The sequence below is a fragment of the Eurosta solidaginis genome, chromosome 3 (assembly GCF_040869045.1).
Source record: "Eurosta solidaginis isolate ZX-2024a chromosome 3, ASM4086904v1, whole genome shotgun sequence".
NCBI lineage: Eukaryota > Metazoa > Arthropoda > Insecta > Diptera > Tephritidae > Eurosta > Eurosta solidaginis.
The window spans coordinates 23,664,309-23,688,335 of NC_090321.1; the positions used below are offsets into that span (position 1 = coordinate 23,664,309).

Here is a 24,027-nt window from a genome sequence, read left to right on the forward strand (position 1 = left end):
TTTAAAAATGATTTCGTCAAATATTAAGCCAAATCGTGTTTGCGTTGTAGGTGGTGGCCCCGCAGGTCTAGCAGCTGTAAGACATTCATTAGCCCAAGGCTTCGAAGTGATTTGCTATGAAAAGAGTCAGTCTATTGGCGGACAATGGGTGTACACAGAGCCAACGGGTGCCAAATATGAAACTGACATCCACAGCAGCATTTATGAAGATTTACGGTGTGTTCAATCGGTTATTAAAAAAAAATGTTTATTAAAAAAATTATATTCCTTTTGTATTTAGTACCAATTCACCCAAAGAAATGATGGCCTATCCTGACTTTGGCTATCCCAAAAATATAAAACAATCTTTTATTAGCCATCACGAGGTTTTGAAATATCATCAAGCATATGCAAAACGCTTTGAGCTGACACCACATATCAAACTGGAACACGAAGTAATACGTATTCGACCATACAATGGACTTTGGGAGGTACTTGATTCACAATTTATTTCAGTTTCTCGTATGAATTGCCAAAGATCACCAATTTTGTGTAACTTTCAGGTTTATGTACTCAATAAAAGAAGCAATCAATTGCTCGTGCAGGAGTTTAATTTCATATTTGTTTGTAATGGTTTTGCTGTCACACCACACTATGCGCCAATAAAAGATTGGGAAAAGTATCAGGGCAAGCTTATGCACAGTCATATGTATCGAAGAGCAAGGGATTTCAAAGGTATATGACACTAAAAAATATTGTAACGAATTTAGGAAAATTCCGCTTATTTGCAACCTTCTACTAACGTTCGTATCACTAAACTGTTGAATAAATAACTCCAATATTTAATAATGCAAAATGGTCTTCATTAGACTACTTTTAAAATACTTCCAATAACACTTATACTTCGCAACCAATAGCGTGCTTAAATCAAACTGATTGCTCATGGCTCAGCTGGTGCTGCTTTTATACTCTTCGGTTTCCTCGTTGGCATATTTCTAGGCGTTTCTCCTTCTAGAATTTACTAGTCCGCTGAAGATTGCATACTTTTGTGAGTATCTCTCCGCTGCTGTATGTACAAATGTGTAGACATAATGATTGATTTGTTTATGTAGATACAAGTGACTGCTTAGTATCGGCTTAGAGATGATAGTATCCCTTAGTGCTGCTAATATTCGTCACAATATAATTATTATCATTTCACTATATAACATTCGGCTGGGTATTGAACCAAACAAATTTTTTTGAAGTTATTGGCAAGTAAGCAAACAAATTTATTTCAACATTTTTCGAAGTGATGTCTTAAAGGGATACAATACGTCACATACGTAGCGCGCAAGTAAGAAACTGACCGCTGAGTTGGTTATGTGTATTTTAATGTAGAACGCCAAATAGACAGCCTAACAGTTGTTGTACCCGTCCTACTTTGCCAATTTTCTATTTATAGATCGCGTCTGTGAAAATTTGGTTTAAACAATTAACGTTGACGAATTGCATCTGCTGAGCACATAATCTACACAGCTACTCAAAAAAAGATGGCGGATCTGGTAATGCGACATATGTATGTTTACTCATGCGCTTTGATGCGCTGAACCTGAATCTTCGAATAGAATTGGCCTAACGGATCGTGGTTCGGCACTTGCCTCAGAAAACGCTTGATCGCCAGTGATATTTACGGTTTCTTGAATTTAAGATCGAACCACAGCCGTTAGGGTAATTCTGATGATAGGTTAGGTTACGTTGAACTGGCCGGTCCATGAGGACCTCACATAGACTGAATGAGTCCATAGTGTTACCAGAAGTTCGTTTTAACGACCAAACTGAAAACCCCCCTCAAAAACCAGGACCTATGTTATAAAATAACTCCGTGCTCTTGGCAAATACTAGAAGCTTCCTAGGACTTAATCCAGTTGCTGCTTCTAGATCTGACAGCTGTATCACTCCTAATAGCTGGAGTCTTAGCCTGGCAAGCGCAGGGCACGAGCACAGAACGTGCTCGATCGTTTCCTCCTCCAGCCCGCACTTCCTACATCTGCTATGACTGACCACGCCTAATTTAAGGGCATGAGACGCCAGAAGGCAGTAAACAGTCAGAATACCCGTCATGAGTCTACAATCTTCTCTTTTTAACGATAGAAGCAACTTTGTTAATCTAAGGTTGTAAGACCTACACAAAATCTTCGACAGCCCCGCGCTTGAACCCACGCCTTTCCTGCTTGGTCGATCATGTGCACCTCTCGCCTTCGCATAATCTCGCTCAGTCTAATTGGGACGTCTGATGATAGATTCGTGCATAGTGTGTGTGTGTGTGTTTGTAATGTATATCTTTTAAAGAGCTCGCTCTTTTTACACTCAGCTGAGCAGAGCTCACAGAGTATATTAACTTTGATTGGATAACGGTTGGTTGTACACGTATAAAGGAATCGAGATAGATATAGACTGCCATATATCAAAATCATCAGTATCGAAAAAAAATTTGATTGAGCCATGTCTGTCCGTCCGCCCGTCTGTCTGTCCGTTAACACGATAACTTGAGTAAATTTTGAGGTATCTTGAAATTTGGTACGCAGGTTCCTGGGAACTCATCTCAGATCGCTATTTAAAATTAACGATATCGGACTGTAACCACGCCCACGTTTTCGATATCGAAAATTTCGAAAAACTTTAAAAGTGCGATAATTCATTACCAAAGACGGATAAAGCGATGAAACTTGGTAGGTGAGTTGAACTTATGCCGCAGAATAGAAAATTAGTAAAATTGTGGACAATGGGCGTGGCACCGCCCAATTTTAAAAGAAGGTAATTTAAAAGTTTTGCAAGCTGTAGTTTGGTAGTCGTTGAAGATATCATGATGAAATTTGGCAAGAACGTTGCTCCTATTACTATATGTATGCTTAATATAAATTAGCAAAATCTGAGAACGACCCCGCCCACTTTAAAAAAAAAATGTTTTTAAGTCAAATTTTAACAAAAGATCCATTATCTGTACAGTATATAAGTAAATTATGTCAACATTCGACTCCAGTAATTATATGGTGCAACAAAATACAAAAATAAAAGAAAATTTCAAAATGGGCGTGGCTCCGCCCTTTTTCACTTAATTTGTCCAGGATACTTTTAATGCCATAAGTCGAACAAAAAGTTACCAATCCCTGTTAAATTTGCTAGGAGCATAGATTCTAGGCCGACAACTGTTTTCTGTGAGAAAGGGCGAAATTGGTTTGAAGCCACGCCTAGTTTTTAAACACAGTCGACCGTCTCTCCTTCCGCTCAGCCGTTAACACGATAACTTGAGCAAAAATCGATAATGGCCGAAATCCCACTATAACCACGCCCACTTTTTCGATATCGAAAGTTACGAAAAATGAAAAAAATGCCATAATTCTATACCAGATACGAAAAAAGGGATGACACATGGTAATTGGATTGGTTTATTGACCCACAATATAACTTTAGATTACCATATTAGTAGAAGAAAATGAAAAAGTTCTGCAGGGCGAAATCAAAAGCCCTTGGAACCTTGGCAGGAATACTTTTCTTGGTATTGCATATATAAATAAATTAGCGGTACCCGACAGATGATGTTCTGGGTCACCCTGGTCCACCTTTATGGCGACATCTCGAAAAGGCGTCAACCTATAGAACTAAGGCCCATTCTCTTTTAAAATACTCATTAACACCTTTCATTTGATACCCATATTGTACAAACAAATTCTAGAGTCACCCCTAGTCCACCTTTATGGCGATATCTCGAAAAGGCGTCCACCTATAGAACTAAGGCCCACTCCCTTTTAAAATACTCATAAACACTTTTCATTTGATACCCATATCGTACAAACACATTCTAGAGTCAGCCCTGGTCCACCTTTATGGCGATATCCCTAAATGGCGTCCACCCATAGAACTATGGCCTACTCCCTCTTAAAATACTCTTTAATACCTTCCATTTGATACACATGTCATACAAACACATTCCAAGTTTACCCTAGGTTCATTTTCCTACATGGTGATTTTCCCTCATTTTGTCTCCATAGCTCTTAGCTGAGTATGTAATGTTCGGTTGCACCCGAACTTAGCCTTCCTTACTTGTTACATCTGTAGACAGAAATAAAAAAGTTTGCTGGTATGATTATAACGCAAACTTTTTTTGTTTTGCAGTGCAATAAATCGCTTTTATATTTTTCGAAGACCATACGTTTTTAAACACAACAAATAATTGAAGAATAGTTTGGGGTGGGTCCAATTTCGTATTTCGAGAGCCAATGTCTATGTTTTGGCGGCTCACTTCGAACAACGGAGAACTCACTTTTCTGCTCATGGATCGATCTCTTCAAAAAAATGTTGGCATGTAGGCCATGTACATACTTAATTAACACATTAGGGCAGTTCAGAATTGTATGCGAATGGTCTATCATAGTTTATTTTTTCAAAATTAAATACCAAATACCCAACTTTCTATACAAATCAAAATTTTGCTTATATTTGCTTTAACAACGTTTCCAACATATATGTAATACTCCTATATTGCTACAAAAGGCTAGGTACATTCCCAAACATCAGAGTGCCGATATATTGCTGTTCAAACGTTTTGGTTTTGTATTCAATAATCGAATGTACCTAAATTAAAATATTTTCTTGTCATACTTATGCTGATACAATCACAAAAATTTTATAGGCTGTCTTGTTTTGATTTCGAATTCAAAACACATTGCGAGCATTTTCTATTAGCAATATAGGAGTATTACATATATGGTTTGCAACATGAAAAGCCCAAACTGTTTTTTATTAATTTCTTTAATTTTAATGTTATTTACTTTTCGTTTAAAAGATGAAACGGTCCTTATTATCGGCGCCGGACCTAGTGGTATGGATTTAGCTCATCACATATGCAAATATGCCAAAAGTGTCTACCTCAGCCATAACGTGACGCAGCCACCTTTTAGCAATTTGAAGCCGAATATTGTACCGAAACCAGCTGTAAAATATTTCACACCATCCGGTGCTTGTTTTCTTGATGACAGCACGCACAATTTCAGCGTTGTAATTTATTGCACTGGCTTTAGTTATACGGCACCATTTTTAAGCACCGACTGTGGTGTTTTCATAGATGAAAATGTAGTATACCCACTTTACAAACACTGCATTAATATTAATCAGCCAACAATGGCATTTGTGGGACTAAAATTTCTTGTTTTTCCTGCGCTAATGGATCTTGAAGTGCGATTTGCACTCGAGTACTTTAGTAAACGTAAAACACTGCCCAGTCGAGACGAAATGCTGCAAGAGACAGACGAAGAACTGGCTGAACGGAAAGCAAATGGTCTTCAGAAACGGCTAACTCACGAAATAAATGGTTTAAAGGTGAATAATTAGTTCTAGGCTATCGCCGTTAATCACGATTGTCGAATTTTGGCCAAGCGAACGTTCGGCCTTTCGGTTGTATTGCCTTTAAACAGCCTTTTTGCTGAATTTCAGTCATCACGTAACAAAATTCAACTTAGGCCCGGTTTTTCAGTACAAGTTCAACTCAGCTTGTCAGTTATACTATGCTTAAACTTATTCTGCAGTTTTCCAGTCTACTTTAACTGAAGTTTAAGCTAAGCTGAAGCGGTCGAACTGGCTGGGCCGAAGGAATCATACCTCTAAAACGAATTCTGATGTCCCCCTCTTTGGGTCGTAGGGGCAAATTTTGAAAAATTCCACTTTGAAATGCCTATGTTTTTTTCTTTTTGGAGTTTATTTTTCTCTTTAGAAATTTATTTAGTCAGAACATATGTAAATGAAAAAATGAATTTAACTTATTAATAGAAAAGAAATTAAAAAAAAATTATTAGAAATTAGCGTTTTTACAACCTCCTTTTAAAACCAAGGCATCACTGTGGCACAATTGCAGATCGTAAAATTGCTTGTGTTGTTTTTTTTAAGCCACCACAAGACACAGCAGGTAGAATTGAAATTGCCCCTACCCAAAAGTTCGACCCACAGGGGGGACATCAGAATTCGATTTAGAGGTATGGTTCCTTCGGAAAAGTTTCTTATTTTGATCCCTAGAATACGATTTTCACAGAGCAATGAGCCATTTTTAAATCGACCCGCCCTACTAGGCATACTTCTAAAATCTCAAGAGTTGATTCGTACCAGTGGTTCAGCTCAAAAATAATAGCGTACTCAGCAAAAGAGCGAATTTTTATAAAGAAAAAATGCTATTACTAAAGTTGGAAAAATTTAATTAACAACTTGTGGTTCTCTAACTGGAGTCAAATGTAAGATTTCATACTACAGTTTTTTCACGAAAATAAAATGAAATATTTATAATTTAAAAAATAAATAAATGTAACACGCTAACCTCCGAAGAGATTTTAGGCAAAGCTTCTTTTCGAATTTGCGTCGTGCTCCTTTTAATTTTTCCTACAAATTGGCCGGACGGGACCTACTTTGTTAGCAGAAATACAAACGGAGTGCTTGTGAAACACTGCCGATGGGCAATCCCGATTATAAAAAGTGGGTTCTAATTAAAAAACCTTGTTTCTAAAATGTTTATGTTGCTTTGCCTGGGGGATGAACCCAGGATCTTCGGTGTGGTAGGCGGAGCACGCTACCATCGTACCACGGCGGCGCCTATATAATTTATTTTTGATTACTTACGCTTCATTACTAATATCAATTAGGTGTTTATTTTTCACTATAAATGGCTATTTGCTTTGGTGGTACCATCTAGGAGATTTTTTTTCAACTTCACCTCATCTCGATATCCAATGTAGGATGTCAACTGGAAAAAATTGTTGAATATTCATTTGAGAACTATACATTTTTCAATATCTCTCGAAATTAGAATATTAATTAGAAAATATTAATGACGTTTCAGATCAACTGGAAAACTTTTAATTTTACAAAATTTCTCAAAGGTTGGATAGGGATTCGAGAATGAAGTTGGATATCAACTCAATAACTATATGGTTTAAGAATAATTAAATAATGATGTTGGATATCACTTCCGGAACTATATATATAAATTTCGCTGGAGAATTTTTTTCCATGTTTGTTGGGTAAACAAAATATAGCTGTTGCCGTATCTACAAATTATCTAGATAATAAAAAAACCAATGTAGCCGCACAAAAAGCATACCCCAAAGGCGGTCCTAAAGGTGCAGTGAAATAACTCCCATGAAATAACTCCCAATGAAATAAGTCCCAATAAAAATGAAATAACTCCCTATTTTAATAAATGAAATAATTCTCAAAGAAGGAAATGAAATAACTCCCAATATTTGCCAGTTATTTCATAATGAAACCACAAGTCGCAAAAAAAAATTAAATAACTCCCAAATCAAAATTTGAAATGGTATCTTTATACTATATAATCAGTTATAATGAGATTTGAAAAATACAGCAAACTATTATGTACATATGTAAAAGTTACAATTACAAGAAAACTTGAATATTGTCGTCGAAGTAAACGTAATTTATTTTAAAAAATCGCATTTTTTGTATGAAATTAACATAATTTATTAAAAGTAAAAAATAAAAGGAACAAGTCTGTGTAGAACACGTTTCTGCATAGGCGGCCTTCAGCCGCGCACACAGCCGGACTTGGCATGGCCCAGCCCAGGGTTATTTTTTATAAGCGCGGCCGAAGGCCGCTTATGCAGAAAGGTGTTCTACGCAGAATTACTGTGCATCGCGCGATTTTTTATTCCAAATTTTCTATTTTTGTGTAAAATAAATAGAGTTGAATGAAAAAAGTCCATTTTGTGATAGTGATAGTTATACCATGGTAACTTTAACTACTAATTACTAGTAAATTGTTAATAACAATTAAAAATTACTTACTGATTCTCGTTGGGGAACTCCCTGAGAACCTATGTGCAAAATTTCAAAGTTCAAACCCCTTTGGTTTACGAATAAAACCAATTAGTCCCTTAATGTATAGCCGACCCATAGAAACTGTTAGAAGAACGTCAAAGTTTGATAAAATTGTATTTTTAAGAAAATGAAATAACTCCCAACAAAATGAAATAACTCCCAATGCCTGAACTACAAACAATGAAGTCCCAATAAAAATTAAATAACTCCCAATCTCATAAAATTATGAAATAACTCCCAAAGAAACTTTATTGGGGATTATTTCATTTGGGAGTTATTTCATTATGAAATAAGTCCCAATTTGTATGGAAAATATTTGGGAGTTATTTCATTTTTTTGTTGAGAGTTATTGCATTTGGGAGTTATTTCACTGCACCGCCTTAAACTGTGACTGAAAAACTGCTCAGTAGTTGAACTGCAGTTTAAATTTGACTAGAGTTTAAGCAAACTTAGTTTAAGCTTAGCTTAACCAACTACTGAAAAAACGGGCCTTAGTCAAATAAAGTCGTTGGCGTGAAATCCGGGCTAGTATACAACTGTACCGAGTGCTTATCCAGCAGAAGTCTGTCAAACCGTTAGGTTTGGTAAGGTTAGGTGGTAGCTGCCCTGATAAGGATAGCTCACGTGGACAACACGAAGGTCCGTTATGATACCACACACATCAAAAATAACGGTGACTTAGATCTAGCTACTTAGAGAATCGTTGAGTACCAACGATAAAGCTCCGAATTATACCGATCTCAACTTTAGATAAATCCTCGGGAGATCCAAGTGAGTCGCGACCGAAGTACTTTCGCCTAGTTCTGGCAAAAGCTGGGCAATCAAGCATAAAGTGATTTGGTGATTCCACCTCATCATCCTCCATACAGCTGTACCGATGCGGGCTAAGAGATCCGCTTGACAGTTACTCGGGATAACACTATGGCCCGGGACCCAGATAATCTTAATTGTAAAATAATTCGATGCAATCGCAAGCAAAGTGAGGCACCCCCAGACCACCCTCGATCGCACTGTAGTTGAGCTCAATGCCTTAATAGCCGCTTGGCTATCAGAATAGATGTTAAATTCCCTAACCGTAGTAGCACTGGATAGCATTCCATCCACCGCATCTTCCGCTGCAGAAAGCCCATAGCCCACATCACGAAGCCTGACCAACGACCTTGCCACGGCCGCCTTTCCCGCAATATCTACTGGGTATATGTTCAGCATGACGTTCAGTGCCAAGGTAGGTGTTGTTCTGAGAGCGCCACTGATACCGATCAGTGCCGTCGGTTGCACGGATATTAACATTTTGGAGGTGCTCGCAGTGTCCAGTGCTTTCCACCAGACCAGCACCCCATATAGCAGAATCGGTTTGACCACCATCTCATTAAGCCAGTGTACTACTCCTGGCGAGAGTCTCCATCTCTTTCCGATAGCCCCTCTGCAGCAGTACAAGGCAACGGCGGCTTTCCTGGCCCGATCTTCCACATTGGGTCTCCAGGACAGTTTCTTGTCCAAAACAATCCCCAAATATTTAACCCTATCAGAAAGTTCCAACTGTACCCCTCCAATCGAGGGAGTTCTGAAATCGGTCATCTTATACCTCCTCGTAAAAAGAACCAATTCCGTTTTTCCCGGGTTGACCGCCAATCCACATGATTCAGCCCACCTAGCCACAGTATCCAGGTAGCCCTGCAGAACATCGCACAAGGTGCCCAGAAATTTACCTCTGACTAGGATAGCGAGGTCATCTGCATAGGCAACCACCCGACAACCATTGGTCTCCAGCTCCACAAGAAGCTCGTTGACTACCACAACCCAGAGCAGAGGAGATAGGACACCCCCCTATTGCGTGCCCCTGCACACCTTCTTCTTAATTATGGCCCCTCCCCACTCCGCTGCGACAATTCTGCCGCATAGAAGTTTGCTAATAAATTCAACCAGAGCCGCCTCGACTCCTAAACCCACCAGAGCTCTTTCGATTGCCCTCGGTAAGACATTGTTAAAAGCCCCCTCGATGTCTAGAAAGACACCCAGAGCATGCTCTTTGTGTTCTAGGGACCCCTCTATTTGCTTTACAATCGAATAGAGAGCCGTTTCCGTCGACCTGCCCTTGCAGTACGCATGCTGTGAAGCCGACAGTAACCCCCGAGGTATCCTTTCCCGTAGGTACAAGTAAATCAGCCGCTCAAACGCCTTAAGAAGAAACGACGAGAGGCTGATTGGCCCGAAATCCTTAGGTGATACATGAGATTCCATCCGGACCTGGAGATTTATAGGGCGCAAACGACCCTATAGCGCAGGTTATTTGACTTTCCCGTATTGGAATGGCAGGCACTTATGCATGGCCAACGACCACCGGCCATGCAGGCGAAGATCCCTGCGAAATTGGGACATCGGGAAAATGATTATCCCGTTAAAGCTTTAGGGACTCCTCGCTACTCAGCCACCAGTCCCCACCATCATCTCTCAGATACCCCATAGGATCAGGATTCCTTGAGAGTATTTTTCTATGCCTCGCGGATTCATTGCAGCCTTCTACGTTTTCGCAGAAGCTTCGCCAAGAATCTCGCTTGGATATCCTTATTTCATATTTATAAATCCCCAGACTCACCTTATAGAGCTCCCAGTCGGAGGGTAATTTACTCCTCCTAGCTCTGTTGAAGAGCCGCCGACTGGACGCTCTTAGGTCGTCAAGAGAGGGCGCTTGCCCTTCCCCCTGTAAGTTTTCAATGTACAGGACAGTTGAAAGGCGCTATTTCTTTGGTGGTGAATTTTTCCACCAGAACGTCTATCTCAGATTCGGACAGGTCCGAACTAACGGTAGGCGCCACAGGCAACAGCTCTCCCAGCTTCCTACGATACAAATCCCAGTTAGTACTTTTAGGGTTCCTAAAAGATATTTTACAGGAACGTTCTTCGTTCAGCGAGAACTGAATATATCGGTGATCAGAGAAGGAGTGCCCGTTGAGAACCCTAAAGCCAGATATCCGACCTTCCAGTTCTCTATTAACCAGGGTGAGGTCCAGGACCTCCTCCCTTACCGCAGTAATAAAAGTCCCTATTACATATACAAAGCCCCTCATCTACAATAAAAGTAAATAAAGACTCACCTCTAGTGTTGGTATCCGAGCTTCCCCAGGTGCTAAGATGGGCATTAGCATCGGCACCGATGATCACGCCAACACCTCTCCGCCTTGCTTCAGCGGTGATTTCGCCCAGTATCGCAGGTGGTGGTCCCGCTACGTCCCCATGAGGCATATACGCTGAGACCACCCACATTTCATTACTGCCTCGGTCGAGGTAGACCGTGGTTACGTCAGCATTGCTGAAATTAGAGAGAATAAAAGCTTTAATCTCGTTTTTAACAAGCACACACAGGATCTAGGCCTACCTGCCTCCCCATGCACCAAGGTGTTGAATTTTCCAGTCCTTAGTTCAGAAATCTTTCTGCCGTTACTACTCAGCCACGGCTCCTGGACAAGGACTTTATTCAATCCGCCTTTTTCAAGGCAGAGCAACAAATTTGCGGAAGCCGTCTTAGAGTGCTGAAGATTAATTTGACGGATTTCCATCAAAACCGCTCTTCTTCCGCACCCCACACTTGGCGGATTCGTGTTAGTCTTTTCGATTCTAAAAAGTCCCCCTCAAGGCCGCTATCCGGAGCCGATTGTGTAGTCGCACTTCAACGGTGTCGTGGTTATCTATGCTACGCAGGGAGGCCACGCGAGGGTTGACGCAGTACCTTATGGGTAATGCGTTCAGAGCCAGACCGGACGCAAATCGGGAAAATTTTCAACCGCACCTACACCACCACCTTAACGGCGACGGAGCCGGAACGTACCTTGAGGTCCGCCACGGTTTTAACGGGACGTGGGCAAGTTCAGCATTAGCCTACCAGCCATTTCGGTAAGGTTTCACCCCGGCCTACTGAGGTGGCAGAATACCGCACCTACCAGCCCAAAGTCATCAAGTCCAAAACAGAGTCAAAATCAAAATCCCCAACAATCTAGTTCTTCACCGTTGTGTACCGATCTTGACCCTTAAGAAATTCCTCCCTCACCTGAGCTCGGCACAATGACTCAGGGGTGCGGGTTTTATCAAGTTGTCCTCTCTAGATCCGCCATTATCAGTAGAAGCAGGGGCACCTCGTGCAGGACGTGATAACTAATCACGTGTGGCAATTCGTGTGGTCTAAGACTGATACCAGTCCCTGATCTAGAGCCTGGAACCATGTATGATATCCAAGCCAAGTATCTTAACCCCTTCTGTCAAACCGTTAGGATTCCGCAAAATTCTAGGGGAGTGGGTTCGTCGTTGTACAAACAAACAAACAAACCACCTTACACTCGGCAATCGTGACGCCCTTGTCATTATAACTTACATTTCATTTAATTTAATTTATATTTCTAGTACGATTATTATGAGAATTTAGCAAATACTGCTGGTATCACACCCATCAAACCGGCCGTAATTAAAGTAATGCGAGAGAGTGTTCATAAATTCCAAATAGCATTTGATACATATCGTGAAACTGTCTATGAAATTTTGGATGATGAAACTTTCATAATTCATTCAAATGTGAGTGCAAAGGAAGCGAAAAATGGTAAAGTGTGAAATAAGTAAATATCTATGTATGTATACAAATAAACACATTAGCAATAACGAATTAATACAAGACACATTACCCAGTCAAATGGTTTATGATGATTTGCATTCCTTTACGATTATATATAAAGTTTTGCGCTTTTACGGCCAAAAGCTATAATTCTAAGCTATATAAAATGAATGTGCAAGGTTGAGATATTCAAAAAATTGTATTTGTGGTCTGATTTGGCTCATATTTGGAACACATAATACATACAAGAATATAAAGCGACCTATGAAAAAAATCGCCGCTAGGTGGCGCAAGGAACGAGATATTCAAAAAATCGTATTTGTGGTCCGATTTGGCTCATATTTGGAACACATAATACATACAAGAATAGAAAGCGACGTATGAAAAAATCGTCGCTAGGTGGCGCAAGGATCGAGATATTCAAAAAAATCGTATTTGTGGTCCGATTTGGTCCATATTTGGAACACATAATACATGCATGAATAGAAAGCGACCTTTGATGTCCGATTTGGCTCATATTTGGAACAAATATTACATACAGTCCGGTAGAAGTGACATCAAAATATTTTGGAGTTTGAGGAGGGACAAGCATACGTGGCGCAGAGTCGAGTAAAGTCTTAGGAAAGATTACATATTGAAGACTTACATTGTAACAAATTGTCAGGAAAGAGTCCTTGTAATAATGAGTCACCAAATGAACTAAATAGAATGAGAAATAATAGGCAATTAAATAAAAACTAAAAACTTGAAAATAAAACAATTTTAAAAAATTTTTAAGTTAAACGGTTTTATTGAAAACAATACTTACATGAAGTAATAATACTAAAAGCTAGAAAATAATTAGGTAGGTCCTAGGTACTAGTCATCACACTCCTCATCAATCTAGGGCGTTGATCAGACAATTAAATAAAAGCGTTGCACTGAGCTTCGATTTAAATTCGTGTAGTCCTACTTTAAATTTTTTCTACAAATTGGAAGGACCACGTTATTTTGTGCCAACTCAACACCGTTTTGGAATATTTGCGATAGTATTTTTATGTTCTTTTAAACAGGGTGTAGAACCTTGGACCTTATACAGTAGGCGAGCAGGCGAGCATGCTACCTCCAAACTACCGCCGTCGACCAGGTTGGTTTGTAGGGAACTCACATATACTGAACCTTTTTTCAAGTGTGGTAGCCAACCAGTATCATTTTACTTAATTCCTTATGCTATTTTTAGGTATTGTTTTAATACCTTAAACTCTCCGCGACGAGGAGTTTGTGCCGAACTGACTGCTCCGATTGGAATCATGTTACAAATATGAAATTATGCACATATTTAGCAGGCGTGGCTCTGGCGTCTCAAAATGCGTTGGGGCGGGATGACGTACCAGGTTCAATTTGGTCCAATTAAATAGTTTCCAAGATGGTCGAGCAAACTCTTTGGGAAATTTACGGATATGGGTAGTCCTTTGAGTGATGTGAATCCGATACGCCCCGATACTAACACTGCTCCGGGAACTATTTTTTTTAACCCATTCCAACCTTTGAATTTGGGAGTCTTAGTCGCCTTCAACAAGAATAATGCCTTACTGTAGGAATATTCGAATTTTATTGGCAAAGAAATCCGGAAAATCGCTTAAAAATACTTCAATGTCGAAAAAATATACATTAAAGGATCTTTATTAAATAGATACTTTGACACTTAATAATATATTTTTTATACTCAGCGTACCTTGCACACAGAGTATATTAACTTTGATTGTATAACGGTTGGTTGTACAGGTATAAAGGAATCGAGATAGATATAGACTTCAATATATCAAAATTATCAGTAGCAAAAAAAATTTTGATTGAGCCATGTCCTTCCGTCCGTCCGTCCGTCCGTTAGCACGATAACTTGAGTAAATATTGAGATATCTTCACCAAATTTGGTACACTAGCTTACCTGCACCCAGAATAGATTGATATTGAAAATGAGCGAAATCGGGTCATAACCACGCCCACTTTTTTATATATATAATATTTTGGAAAACACAACAAACAAATTTAGTAAATAATACACCTAGAATGTTGAAATTTTACATGTGGACTGATTGATAAAAATTTGGAAACATGTTTTTAAATGGGCCTAGCACCGCCCACTTGTGATAAAATAAATTTTACAAATATTATTAATCATAAATCAAAAATCGTTAAACCTATCGTAACAAAATTCGGCAGAGAGGTTGCCTTTGCTATAAGGAATGCTTTGAAGGAAAATTAACGAAATCGGTTAAGGACCACGCCCACTTTTATATAAAAGATTTTTAAAAGGGTCGTGGACGAATTAAATGAGCTACATATATCTTTGCAAAAAAGAGCTTTATATCAATGGTATTTCATTTCCCTAGTGGATTTATAACAATAAATAGGAAAAACTTCAAATTTTAAAAAATGAGCGTGGCACCGCCTCTTTTATGACTAAGCAATTTTCTATGTTTCGGGAACCAGCACGAAGAAAAATTAAGGGATCGTAATATAATTGGGTACACAGATTTTCCCTATAGCAGGAAATATTTCTGGGAAAAAATGGACGAGATCGGTTAAAGACCACGCCCACTTTTATATAAAAGATTTTTAAAAGGGTCGTAGACGAAAATAATAAGCTATATCTTATCGAAAAAGAGCTTTGTGTTAAAAGAATTTTACTTTCTAAATTGAATTATAACATTAAATTGGAAAACACAAATATTTTTCAAAATGGGTTTGGCACCGCAATTTTCTATGTTTCGGGAGCCATAACTCGAAGAAAAATTAACATACCGTAATGAAATTGTGTACACATATTTTTCTTCTAGCAGAAAATATTTCTAGGAAAAAATGGACGGGATCGGTTAAAGACCACGGCAACTTAGATATAAAACAAGTTTAAAAGGGTCGTAGACTAGAATAATAAGCTATAACTTAGTTTTGAATCAATGATGTTTCACTTATCAAGTTTTATTGTAAGAGGAAATAGGAAGACATTTTTTTTAAAAGGGCGGTGCCCCGTGTTATGTAAAAAGTAATTTATCTGAAATGAAATGTACACTTGAAGCTCACGCTGAGGATATAATTTTCGGTTACACCCGAACTTAGACACCTTTACTTGTTTTTAAATAGTGTTAACATCTACTTAAATTCATAACTACGCAATCTTCACAAAATTCTCATCATCAACAACTTTAAATCGACTTTGACGATATGTATCCAATTCGAAAATGTATTTACGAGAGCAAGCTTTCATTATTTTGGGCACCACTGGCTTGAGTTTTTTTATACCCGCTGTGACACCCAAGTCTTCATAGTAATCGAACTGCAATGAAAAAGCGAAGATTAATAAAGAAATAAGCTAAAATAGTAGAAAACAAACCATTGATTTCTGTACCTGTCTAGGTCCCATTTTGTGAGCTACGCGCTTTGTTACTCCACTAGCCCAACGCTCCTCCATATCCGCCTTCATATCTGCTAGCATTTCAGATTCACTGGGCATTTTTTTACGTCCCGTAAAGTATGTGAGAACAAAACGTACTTGTAAATCGAAAAGTTGTGCTGGACAAACTTGATGCGGCAACCCGATTATGGCCATTGATGATTTATTAATATTCAAACAATGTTTGTATAGAGGATATACATAATTGAAGTCCACGTTGAGACCACAATCGACACTCAAAAAAGGAAAGGTAAACTTGTAGCCAGTGCAGAAAATCACATAAGAAAAGGAAGCACTACTGCCATCCTTAAATACAGCGCCATCTTTTGTGAAACGCTCAACATCAGGTTTCTGTGTGACATTCGGCATGAAGTCCGTACGTGGTGCTGCTTCTAAATGATGACTAAGATAGATATGTTTGGCATGCTGGTAGATGTGATGTACAATGTCAATGCCGCTTGGGCCACCACCAACAACCAAAACGGTATGATCTGTAATGAGAGAGTGCGAGGAGCATCCGCCAGAAATCAGTTAAAAGGAAATAAGTTATTTGTCTGTGTTACCTTTCAAAACATCCGGCTTACGATATAGATGACTGTGTAAGCGTTGTCCACGATATTGATTGAGGCCTTTGGTATTTGGATAAAATGGCATGCTAAAGTGACCATTGCAAATGAGCACAAAATCAAAAAGTTCGACAAGAAACATGTCGCTCTTCAGATCGTGCACTATAACCTGTAGATGTAGGAAATAAGTGATAAATAACCGAACTTTCGCTCATATTTATTACAAGTCAGAATTCCAAGTTAATTAGTGTAAATGGTTTGCGAATAGGATCCTAGGGGCGGGTTAGATTATTTAAGTCACATATCGGAGGTGATGTGTCAAAAGTTTTGGAAAATGGTTTTAATAAAAAATATACACAAGGCGCGCGACACTTTTTACGATATGAAAAAACTTGTTTCTAAATTTTGGATGTTGCTTTGTCCGGGACTTGAACTCAGGATCGTCAGTGTGGTAGGCGTAGCACGCTACCACCACAAGAGCATGCTACTGTAGCATCATTCAAGATTCTGCGGTTGTTTATATAAGAAAGGAAACGTATTCTAAACAAGTAAGGAAGGCTAAGTTCGGGTGTAACCGAAAATCACATACTCAGCAGATAGCTTTGGAGACAAAATAAGGGAAAATCACCATGTAGGAAAATGAATATATGGTAACCCTGGAATATGTTTGTATGACATGAGTATAAAATGGAAGATATTAAGGAGTATTTTAAAAGGGAGTGGGCCATAGTTCTATAGGTGGACGCCTTTTCGAGATATCGCCATAAAAATGGACCAGGGGTGACTCTAGAATATATTTGTACGATATGGGTATCAAATTAAGGGTATTAATGAGGGTTTTAAAAGGGAGTGGCCCTTAGTTGTATATCTGAAGACGTTTTCGAGATATCGACAAAAATGTGGACCAGGGTGACCCAGAACATCATCTGTCGGGTACCCCTGATTTATTTATATATGTAATACCACGAACACTATTCCTGCCATGACTCCGAGGGCTTTTGAATTCGCCCTGCAGAACTGTTTCATTTTCTTCTACTTAATATGGTAGGTGTCACACCCATTTTACAAAATTTTTTATAAAGTTATATTTTGCGTCAATAAACCAATCCAATTACCATGTTTCATCACTTTTTTCGTATTTGGTATAGGATTATGGCATTTTTTAAATTTTTTGAAATTTTCGATAATACCAAGATAAAGTAAGTTCAGATAAATACGTGAACTAAGTTTAGTAAAGATATATCGATTTTTGCTCAAGTTATTTTGTTAACAGTCGAGCGGAAGAACAGACGGTCGACTGTGTATAAAAACTGGGCGTGGCTTCAACCGATTTCACCCATTTTCACAGAAAACAGTTAAAGTCATAGAATCTATGCGCATACCAAATTTCACAAGGATTGGTAAATTTTTGTTCGAGCCACGCCCATTTTGAAATTTTCTTTTATTTTTGTATTTTGCTGCATCATATCATTACAAGAGTTGAATGTTGACATAATTTACTTATATACTCGAAAGATATTCAATTTTTTGTTAAAATTTGACTTTAAATTTTTTTTTAGAAAGTGGGCGTGTTTGTCATCCGATTCTGCTAATTTTTATGTAAAGTACATGTAGTAATAGGAGTAACGATCCTACCAAATTTCATCATGATACCTTCAACGACTGCCAAATTAAAGCTTGCAAAACTTGTAAATTAAAAAACTTCTAAATTACCTCCTAATAAAAGTGGGCGGTGCCACGCCCATTGTCCAAAATTTTACCAATTTTACCAATTTTCTATTCTGCGTCATAAGGTCAACCTACCTGCCAAGTTTCATCGCTTTATCCGTCTTTGTTATGAAGTGATGAGTGCCCAGGAGCTTACATAGCAAATTTCATTAAGATACCTCAAAATTTTACCGAAGTTATCGTGTTCACGGACAGACAGACGACGTACTTAATTGGCGCTTAACCGTTTAAACGGTTATGGCCGTCAAACAAGGCGCGCCAGTCGCTCCTTCTCTCTGCCAACCGGCGCCAATTGGTCACACCAAGGGAGTTTAAATCGTTTTCCACCTGGTCCTTCCAACGGAGTGGGTGCCGCCCTCTACCTCTGCTTCCATAGGCGGGTTCCGATAGAAACACTTTCTTGGCCGGAGCGTCGTCTTTCATTCGCATAACATGGCCTAGCCAGCGCAGCCGCTGCGTTTTAATTCGCTGGACTATATTAATGTCTACCTACTCCAAAGTAGCATTTATTGGCAAGAGTGATTCCTCGCTGGATTTCAGAGCTGATGGTTTTGCTAGTGTTAATGATGGTTCCCAAATAAACGAAGTCTTTTACTATTTCGAAATTATGGCTGCCAACAGTAGCGTGGTGCCAAGGCGCATGTGCGCTGACTCTTTGCAGGTACTTCGTTTTGTCCTCATTCACCATCAAACCTATCTTTATCCCTTATTTTTCCAGTTTGGAGTAAGCAGCACTAACGGCGCGGGTGTTTAGGCCGATGATATCAATGTCATCAGTATATGCCAGTAACTGCACGCTTTTATAGAATATTGTTCCAGAGCGGTAAAGTTCTGCAGCTAGTATAATTTTCTCCAGCGTCAAATTAAAGAAATCGCACGATAGGGGGTCACCCTGTCTGAAACCTCGTATAGTTTCGAACGGCTCGGAGAGGTCCTTCCCAATTCTGACTGAGCTGATGGTGTTGCTCAACGTCATTTTACACAGCCGTATAAGTTTTGCGGGGAAACCAAATTCAGACATAGCGGCATATAGGCAGCTCATTTTCGTGCTGCCGAAGGCGGTTTTAAAATCTACGAAGAGATGATGTGTGTCGATTCTTTTTTCGCGGGTTTTTTCCAAGATTTGGCGCATTGTGAAAATCTGGTCGATGGTAGATTTACCAGATCTGAAGCCGCACTGATAAGGTCCAATCAGCCGATTCACGGTGGGCTTCATTCCATCAATATCGATTGCGGGATCGGGTTCGTCATCCCTGTGCGGTAAATCGCTGTCTCCATTTAGGAGAGTAGAGAAGTGTTCCCTCCATAATCTAAGTACTTTCTGGACATCAGTTACAAGGTCGCCGTTTTCGTTCTTACAGGAGTTTGCCCCGGTCTTAAAACCTTCCGTCTGTCGCCGAATTTGTTAGTAAAATTTTCGGGCATTATTTCTGTTGGCTATCAGTTCACGCTCCTCGCACTCACGCCTTTCTGCCTCTGCTTTTTTATTCGTGAAAAGGCATCTCGCTTACCATTTTAACTCGCGATAGCGTTCACACACTCCTCTTGTTGCGCTCGCTTTTAACGTAGCCCTGTAGGCAGCGTCTTTTCTTTCGATTTCAACGCGGCATTCTTCATCGTACCAGTTGTTTTTCCGTGGCCGCCGGTAACCAATTTCTTCCTCGGTGGCAGTAGAAAGTGCTTTGGAGATATGCTCCCACTACTCCTGCATTCCTTCAGGCTGAGTTGAGCTCTCAGAGAACAGGTGTGAGAATCGAGTTGCGAAATCATTGGCAGTCTGTTGCGATTGCAGCCTTTCGACGTCTAGCTTTCCTTGTGTTTTTTGTTCCTTGGTTTTAGCCACGCAGAGGCGGGTGCGTATTTTGGCTGGTCCGAGTCCATGTTAGGTCCTCGGATCGTGCGCACATCTAAAACACTGGAAGCATGCCCCCCGTCCATCACAACGTGATCGATGTGATTGCAAGTATTTCGATCGGGGGAAAATAGTATGCACTAGCTTAGCTTAATAATAATAGCTGAGTGTGATATACCTCTTCAAATTGGTTGTGTGCTGCTTTTTAATTTTCGCCACAAACTGGCGGACCTCCATATTTTATTGCGGGTTTAATGTACCATGTACACCACTTTGACCTGGAACTCACATCGCTTCTGTGATGTGCAAAGAAGCCAATGCACTGCAGGATTGTCTGAAATTTATGTTAGACTCAGTAGTTTGTTATGGTGGTGGGATTCTTAAGATGTCGCACATCATAGGCCCCTTTTTTGTCTGTTAGTTCAGGCGAAAAACGCTACAATGGCTCGGGATCTTTATATTAGTAAAAATAGTGAAAAAACTTGCAGGTGGATACCAAACAAAATATGCTGAAATTGCTATTAAGTTTGGAGCCGTCTGTGAAGATGGCCGTGAACTTTGGGCCAAGGGTATAGATATTATTCGATTAATCGAATATTCGAGTGCTCTTATATTTGCTCTTATATATGTACATCGTCGATTATTCGAACATTTGCTCGCTGTTGATCATTCGAATAATTGCTGGTGAACGATTATTCGAGTATTAAAATAAACATGAGTAAACTTTAAGCAAAAACTCAATATTTTCTCTTTGCTTCTCAAGAGAAGCAGAGAAATAAGCTGTCAGATTCATTTGAGAACTATTTCGTGTTTCTTCTGTACCATTTCGAGGTAATTTTGTGGTAGTTTTCTGATGATCTATTTCGGGATTCTCCCTGGGCCATTTAGGGATCATTTAGTGGTAATTTCGGGATAGTTTTACAAACTATTTCATTATTGGAGCTATTTCGGGATCATTTGGAGCTCTCCCGGGTAAATTCGATGTCAATTCGCCCTCATTTCCTGATGATCTTCGGGGCCATTTCAGGATTCTCCCCTTGTCATTTACGAATCACTTCGAGCTAATTTCGGGTGGATGTATTTGTAGACTATTTCGGAGCTCTTCCGGGGTATCTTCTGGAGCAATTTGTGGTAATTTCGAAATCTTTCGAACGTAATTTGGGGATCAAACCTAAAAATATTCCGTAATATCTCCGAAATTATCGCGAAATAGTCTGACAATAATAACGAAACTAACTGTGATATATCCCTAAAACAAAATGAAAATTAGGTGGATTTAAATCTATTCCAATGTGCTATAAACAGAGTGTTCCCAATGGAATTTAAATACTTTGCTCACATATTCCTGGAGCCAAGGCGGACAAAAATATGGGAGACATTTTTTAAGTTTCATACAACTCAACTTTTTCGAAAAATCGGTGCCCAAAGCTCGCCAGCCGACTTTCACTCATCACATCTCGAGCCTTCTTTTCATCGTAGCAAGATCAGGTATGACATGTTGCAAAAGTACGAACGTTTCCTTTACTTTTAAAGTTAGAGATATTTAGTTTAGAAATAGGTTTCCAAAAATGGTTAACAAATGTAGATTTTTGACCAAATTTGGACTTTCTTACCAAATATTGATATTCGGAAAATTTTACTTAGGACACTATTTGTGAGACGTGCTATTCCACGATTTCAATACCTAATAAACGATCAAATTAAAATATATTCAACGAAGAATAAATATGTGGTAGATGCACGGCGTATACGTAATTTTTTTGTATGAACACTTCATACAAAATCGCAGTTCGATTTTGAAAATCGTTAGAGTTGCGATTATTCGAATAAGCTAAATAAATCAACTATTCGAGAAGTGATATTTGATTAATAACCGTTAAAAAATATAAAATAGAATGATCGAATGATTAATCGAATTATTCGAATATTTGTATGAGCCCTAGTATAGAGATCATCCATTCATGCCTCTATAGAATTCTAATTGAGAATGGATTAGATGTTGATATCGAATTTTTGGAATCGCTCGCAGAACTCTGGAATACAACTTGCCTTGCAAAGCAAAGCTTGCTCGGCGGGTTAAGAGGCTTAGAATTTTCCTGTGGTAGACATACGCGCCGTAACAGCCGAATAATGCAGTATTTACATAAAGCATTTGTTGCGGTACTTCGTCTAACAGACAGATTCAAGATTTTATTATACTCCATATATATTAAGCTGGGTTGATTTGCATGGACGAAAGTTAACCCATATCGCGCCATCGAAAACTGTTAATGCCAACGTTTTTATCGCATAATTTTAAGTGGGATATGAACTATGAGACAAATTCGTTTTCATCGGCAACACTTTTGCACGTTTCTGAAGAAACCCTTAAAAAAAGGCGAAAAAATAAAATTTTTCACCAAAACACTCCTCCAAACCCAAAAATTATATTTTTTTTTTTTTTTCAAAAAACTGTTATCGCCAAAGTTTTTAGCGGACAATTTTGAGTCGGACAGGGTATCATGCCGGAGCGATACAAGGTGGCAGCATGGTGACATACCTACAAACATAAATAAAAGTTCCATGTACTTTGTTTTTGTAAATTCGATGGACAAATGTCAAAATCGTACTGCGCCGCAAGTTGATGCAGGGTATACATGAAAATTTTTAAATCAAATGAAAATTTTTTAAGTAGGTAATGAAAAAAAACTTAAGAATCAAAGAAAGAGTCAAAAAACTCAAATTTTTGGGCATGCTTAGTGGAACATTTTTTTCCTGAGCGAAAAATCGATGGCGCGATATAGGTTAATAAATCGACTCAGCTTAATATATGTATATATATAAATCCCGTCGATTTTGAGATACATAGCTTAGGTTCTTCGTGCAAAACCCACTCGGCGCTGGATAGATCGATATAGAACAGACTTGCCTTTTGTTCCCTCTACTTACCTCCCAGCAGTTTTTTCGCGGTCGGACACGCATTATTTCATGTTCAAACTTTATATGTGGCGCTAACTTAAAATGACTAGCATAATCGTGCAAATACTGTAACACCAACTCTGAGCTGATAAAGGAATCTTCAATGCTTGTATCAAAATCATAATCTGGAAATCCCATCAGTTCCTTTGGTAAATTTGTTCTAAGCGAAATGAAAATCGTTTCATCTTACACATCAACTGTTAAAATATCTTCATAATTTAATAACACTTACAGCAAGCCATAATACATGCTACTGAACACATCTTCCTCACTATCACCCTCCTTACGTTCCATATAGATCCAAGTGCCACCGATCGCTGTATGACGTTCATAAGCGATCGCATCCAAATCATGCTCCAATGTGTTTTTAAGTGCTGTGAGCCCAGCCATTCCGGCGCCTATAATGCAAACTCGCTTTTTGGTAGTCATTTTAAAGGAATTAATGGACTTTTTAAAAATAAATCTGCATAGATTTTATTTATGAATTTTTCTTGTTCCTCATGAATATGAGCGCTGTTTAAATGAACGATTAACTTTTTCGTTTTCTTATCGCTAACTAAATGCATTCAATTGCAATGACGATTGTGCTCTTTTCTACTAGATAAGCAGCTATCGGGTATACATTCATACATATGTATATACATAGTATATTGCGTGACTACCACCGTGGTGTGGTGGTAGAATGCTCCGCCTAGAGGTTTTCGCCGATCACTTTATCGGCGGCGGCGGCGGTGGCGTGAGCGGCGCGCCGGCGTACGCCGGTGTTCTTACTTTAAAAAGCTTGATTTTTCGATTAAAAAAAAAATAATAATATTTAGGAAAGGTTTTGTTTGTATGTATTTAAGGAAATCAGCGTGTTGGCCATTTCGGAAATATCCGGGGTTTTTGCCTCAACATCTCTTGCGGAGGGATTGTCCCTTGCTCCCTTACTCCAGAGAGGCTTCGAACCTAACACCGGTGTTTGGAATTGGACTGCTGCGTCTGCTGAAAAGAAATAGAGATACAAAAAATAGTCACACTTTTGTCTGCATATCTCGTGCAAAGCGTAGTT

The 24,027-nt window shown here is 39.0% G+C and overlaps 2 protein-coding genes across 3 annotated transcripts; one reads left to right on the top strand and one right to left on the bottom strand.

Moving 5' to 3' along the window:
- LOC137245862 (senecionine N-oxygenase-like) lies at nt 1-12,438 on the top strand. The gene is made up of 5 exons (XM_067777070.1): nt 1-216; nt 281-470; nt 543-714; nt 4,805-5,337; nt 12,235-12,438. Exons 1-5 carry the CDS (start codon nt 8-10, stop codon nt 12,436-12,438), a joined length of 1,308 nt encoding a protein of 435 aa, XP_067633171.1. The 5' UTR covers nt 1-7.
- Nucleotides 12,439-13,279: 841 nt separating this feature from the next.
- LOC137246284 (senecionine N-oxygenase-like) lies at nt 13,280-23,545 on the bottom strand. Of its 2 annotated transcripts, none has more exons than XM_067777395.1 (5): nt 23,209-23,545; nt 22,947-23,136; nt 16,436-16,607; nt 15,828-16,363; nt 13,280-15,755 (listed from the first exon to the last, which is right to left on the bottom strand). In XM_067777395.1, the coding sequence occupies exons 1-5, from the start codon at nt 23,403-23,405 to the stop codon at nt 15,588-15,590; spliced, it is 1,263 nt and encodes a 420-aa protein (XP_067633496.1). In that variant the 5' UTR covers nt 23,406-23,545; the 3' UTR covers nt 13,280-15,587. The 2 variants fall into 2 exon arrangements, with proteins under 2 accessions (XP_067633496.1, XP_067633495.1); XM_067777394.1 differs by having other exon boundaries at nt 15,813-16,363.
- Nucleotides 23,546-24,027: the final 482 nt, after the last annotated feature.